The following is a 3,847-nucleotide window of genomic DNA, read 5'->3' as shown; positions in this document are numbered from 1 at the left end:
TTATTATTATTATTATTATTATTATTATTATTATTATTATTATTATTATTATTTTAGTGCTCATGTGCCCATAGCATAATTGTGTTGATTCAAGAACAGAGAGAAAGGCACCAAAGTGCTAGAAATAGGGTGGAAATGAACAGGAATCATGTGGACTCCTTGGTTTGTTTCCTGACACTGACAATTTGTTGTCTGCAATTAGGTACCCAGAAGCTGTTGGAGGCGTGTGTCCAAGCTAATGTGTCATCCTTCATCTTAACCAGCACAATTGATGTGGCAGGGCCCAACTCCTACAAGCAGGTCATCTTGGATGGCCATGAAGAAGACAATCTAGAAAGTACATGGTCTGATCCATATCCATACAGCAAAAAGATGGCTGAGAAGGCAGTGCTGGCAGCCAATGGGTGCACCCTGAGAAATGGTGGCACTTTACATACTTGTGCCTTAAGGCCCATGTACATTTATGGGGAAAAAAGCTCATTCCTTTATAATATAGTAATTGGGGCCCTGAAAAATAAGGGTGTTCTGGATACTACAGGCAAATTCTCTGTGGTCAACCCAGTATATGTGGGAAACGCAGCCTGGGCACACATTCTGGCTGCCAGGGGCCTACGAGACCCCAAGAAGTCACCCAGTATCCAAGGTCAGTTCTACTACATCTCAGATGACACCCCTCACCAAAGCTATGATGATTTAAATTATGCCCTGAGCAAGGAATGGGGCCTCCGCCTTGACTCCAGTTGGAGCCTTCCTCTGCCCCTGTTCTACTGGCTTGCCTTCCTGCTGGAAACTGTGAGTTTCCTGCTGCGTCCAGTCTACAACTACCAGCCCCCCTTTAACTGCCACTTGGTTACGCTGTCCAACAGCACGTTTGCCTTCTCCTACAAGAAAGCCCAGCACGATCTCGGCTATGAGCCGTGTGTCACCTGGGAGGAAGCCAAGCAGAAAACCTCAGAGTGGATTGGGACACTAGTGGAGCAGCACAAGGAAACAATGAACTCAAAGACTCGGTGATGTGAAGATGGCAGGGACATGGCCCTGGGTGTTATCAGAAATCATCATCAGGTCCTCAGAAATACAGGCACAACCCAGGTCCTACTGGCTCCCTTTGACATAGAAGCCAACTTAGTGTCTTCCTCAAGTCCCCAGAAACCTTTCCAGGCACTCACCCAGCCACAAGCTTTCTTCCCCAAACACCTGCCCAGAGACACACAGGCAGCTATGCCTCAGTTACTGTGACCAAAAGCTCCAGCAACTATAGTTCTGTCACTTAGAAATTAGTATTGGGTTTGTCTTCCCTCTCAAGTCCTATATACCATCCCCCCTTTGGGAAAATCCCATTGTTTTATGAAGTTCAACAAAAACAGCAATAAATATTGTGATGCCTTACTTGGAGATAGCATCTTTCTATTGTTAGGCATTGTTATGATTTCCCGTCCACAGCCAACATGACCCTTCCAGTTCACAAATAAAATACAGAACTAGAGTTTACTCAGAGAAAGCTAGAACCTGAGATTAGGCTTAATCATTCAGATGTAGGTGTTATGGGGTATGTACAAGAGAACACTGCTCAAAAATGGCTAATGAGTCTATTAAGCAGCTAGCAACTACTCTGGGTGTGCAGGATCCCAGTATAGCACTGAGCCTTTATCAGGGTAAGCTTTTAAGCACAAAAATTATTTTCTGGGCTGACATGCTTCAGTTAACAAAAACAGTTAGCCAGAAGCAGAACTACAGAAGCTAAAAGCAAGGTTAGTTCATGTTGAGGCTTCCCAGAACTAAAAGGATTCAGATGAATTAGGTCTTTGTTTTAGTTTTTGACAGGAGGTGCTGTCTATGTGCTGAGTTTTACAGCCTGACTGGCACTTCCACCATGGACTCAGGTGTGCTGAGGTCTGTGCACTAAGGTTCTTGCCCACTGTTACATTGGGCAAGAACTAGGTGATTGACATAGAATACTTCATTTCACACTTCCAGACAGGAAGCAGGAACTCCCATTCCTGTGTCATACATGAGGTGTCTTCCTCTCCACCTCCCTGACTGGATGATGCAAAGTTGTTCACTTCACCAAAGAGACTAAAATGAAACCCCTCCTCATCCTCTCACTAAATGAGCCACCTGCCAGTGCTTCTTATATGGACAGCACTCCTGAAGGGCTACTCCTCTTTGGTAGAGCTCCAGCTCTCTTCACCTCCTTCCTGCCTACATAGATCTATACACAAGGCTCTCCAGGAACTTGAGGGGTACCTGGGAAACTGTGTATTCCTTAACAAAGGAAAAGGGAGACGCAAGACAGAGAGGGAACTCTCAGCCACCACCTCTGATGCCTGTGTCCTGGAACATTCCAGAACACACCTGGATATGTTTGTGACAGGTAGTTTAGTCATTAAAAGCTCTCCATTTGTACCTTAGGAATTACACAGTAAAGACAAACCTAAGTTCCTGAAGGTTAAAAGGAACAGAACTGAATCAATCAAACACATGTTTCTACTCTGCCTAGAATCTGGAAGATATTATCTTCAATTCCAGATTTAACTGCCACTCCTTTCATCTTCTACCTTTCCATCTCACTTCTGCATGGTAGAGATAAATACTCCTGAACACAAGTCATTGCAATGCAAGTAAAACACCACAAGGGGCAGAAAAGATACAGAAAGCATGTCAAGCAGCCCCAACCCACAAGGCCCCTTCCCTTTTCTTCTGGATTCTGCAGTGTGATCATGGGATAAGAGGAGCACAGGGAAGTGCTCACCCACAGGTGTTAGTGTGATGTGCATATGATTGGAGACAATGGAGATGAGCAGGTGTTAGGAAAGCTTCACACAACAAGACAGGCTTGGATAGAAGAGCCAGATGAGTGCATGCAGGGAGGGCAGAGGTTGAGTGTGCAGGTGGGGGAAGGAGGAGAGCCCAGGCCAGTAAAGAGGCTGGACACTGTTGACATATAGGCAGTCCGTTTCTAGGTTGCCTAGTAACCTATGATGTCATTGTGTGTCACCCACCAGGTGTGTGATGTTTCAGCTGCACATGCACAAGCTATAAAAGGACTAACCCACCATTTTACCCGCCATTTTACCTCTCTCTTACTCTCCTCTTGTGCTCTCTCCACCTCGCTTTCTTTTCTGAGGGTACCCACCATATCTCTCTCTTTCCTTTTCCTCTCTGTCTCTCCACCTCCATCCAATAAATCTCTTTCATATAATATCTGTTGTGTGCGTGACATCATTTTAAAATAAATACTAACAGACATGACTTAAGCAGGTTTTGCTGAGAGACATAGAGGTGTCCTGGGTGACAACCAGAACTGGGCATTAGACAAAGGTGGCCTCTGGGAACCCAGCACAATGTCCTGCCTAAGAGGCCATCTGCAGCATAGTGGCAGGATACCAGAGGCAATCAATGCTTGATGTGTGATTTCCAAACACAGGAGTGTAAGCTTTGGACAGCACAGTGAAAGGAGCTCAGGGAAAAGAGTGAGTGCGGAATCTTTCTTAAGAAAAATGGTGATATATCTGTTCTTTTTTTGTTGCTTTGTCCCTAGAATGCATTTTACTATATTTTAACCTTCTGCATGTTTGCAATTGGCTGAAGAGACTTTTTGTTGTTTTGGTTTTGTTGTTTGGTTGGTTTGTTTTTGTTTGGTTTTTCAAGACAGGGTTTCTCTGTGTAACCTGGGCTTTCCTGAACTAACTTTATAGACCATGCTGACCTTGAACTCACAGAGATCCACCTGCCTCTGCCTCCTGAGTGCTGGAATTAAAGGTGTGTATAACCACACCCAGCTTTCTTTCCTTCTTTCCTTCTTTCTTTCTTTCTTTCTTTCTTTCTTTCTTTCTTTCTTTCTTTC

General features: G+C 44.5%; 1 protein-coding gene across 1 annotated transcript in view; it reads left to right on the top strand.

The window, feature by feature from the left end:
- Positions 1-1,323, top strand: part of LOC129691941 (3 beta-hydroxysteroid dehydrogenase/Delta 5-->4-isomerase type 1-like) — a 5,723-nt gene extending 4,400 nt beyond the window's left edge. The window contains exon 3 of the mRNA XM_055628138.1: positions 203-1,323. Within this exon, the coding sequence (XP_055484113.1) occupies positions 203-1,014 (812 nt within the window). The 3' untranslated portion in view covers positions 1,015-1,323. The remainder of the gene's footprint in view (positions 1-202) is intronic.
- Positions 1,324-3,847: the final 2,524 nt, after the last annotated feature.

Source organism: Psammomys obesus, unplaced genomic scaffold (genome assembly GCF_907164565.1).
Source record: "Psammomys obesus unplaced genomic scaffold, mPsaObe1.curated_primary_1811, whole genome shotgun sequence".
Taxonomy (NCBI): domain Eukaryota; kingdom Metazoa; phylum Chordata; class Mammalia; order Rodentia; family Muridae; genus Psammomys; species Psammomys obesus.
Note: the sequence above shows the minus strand (reverse complement) of the source record. Positions and strands in the feature narration are given on the sequence as shown.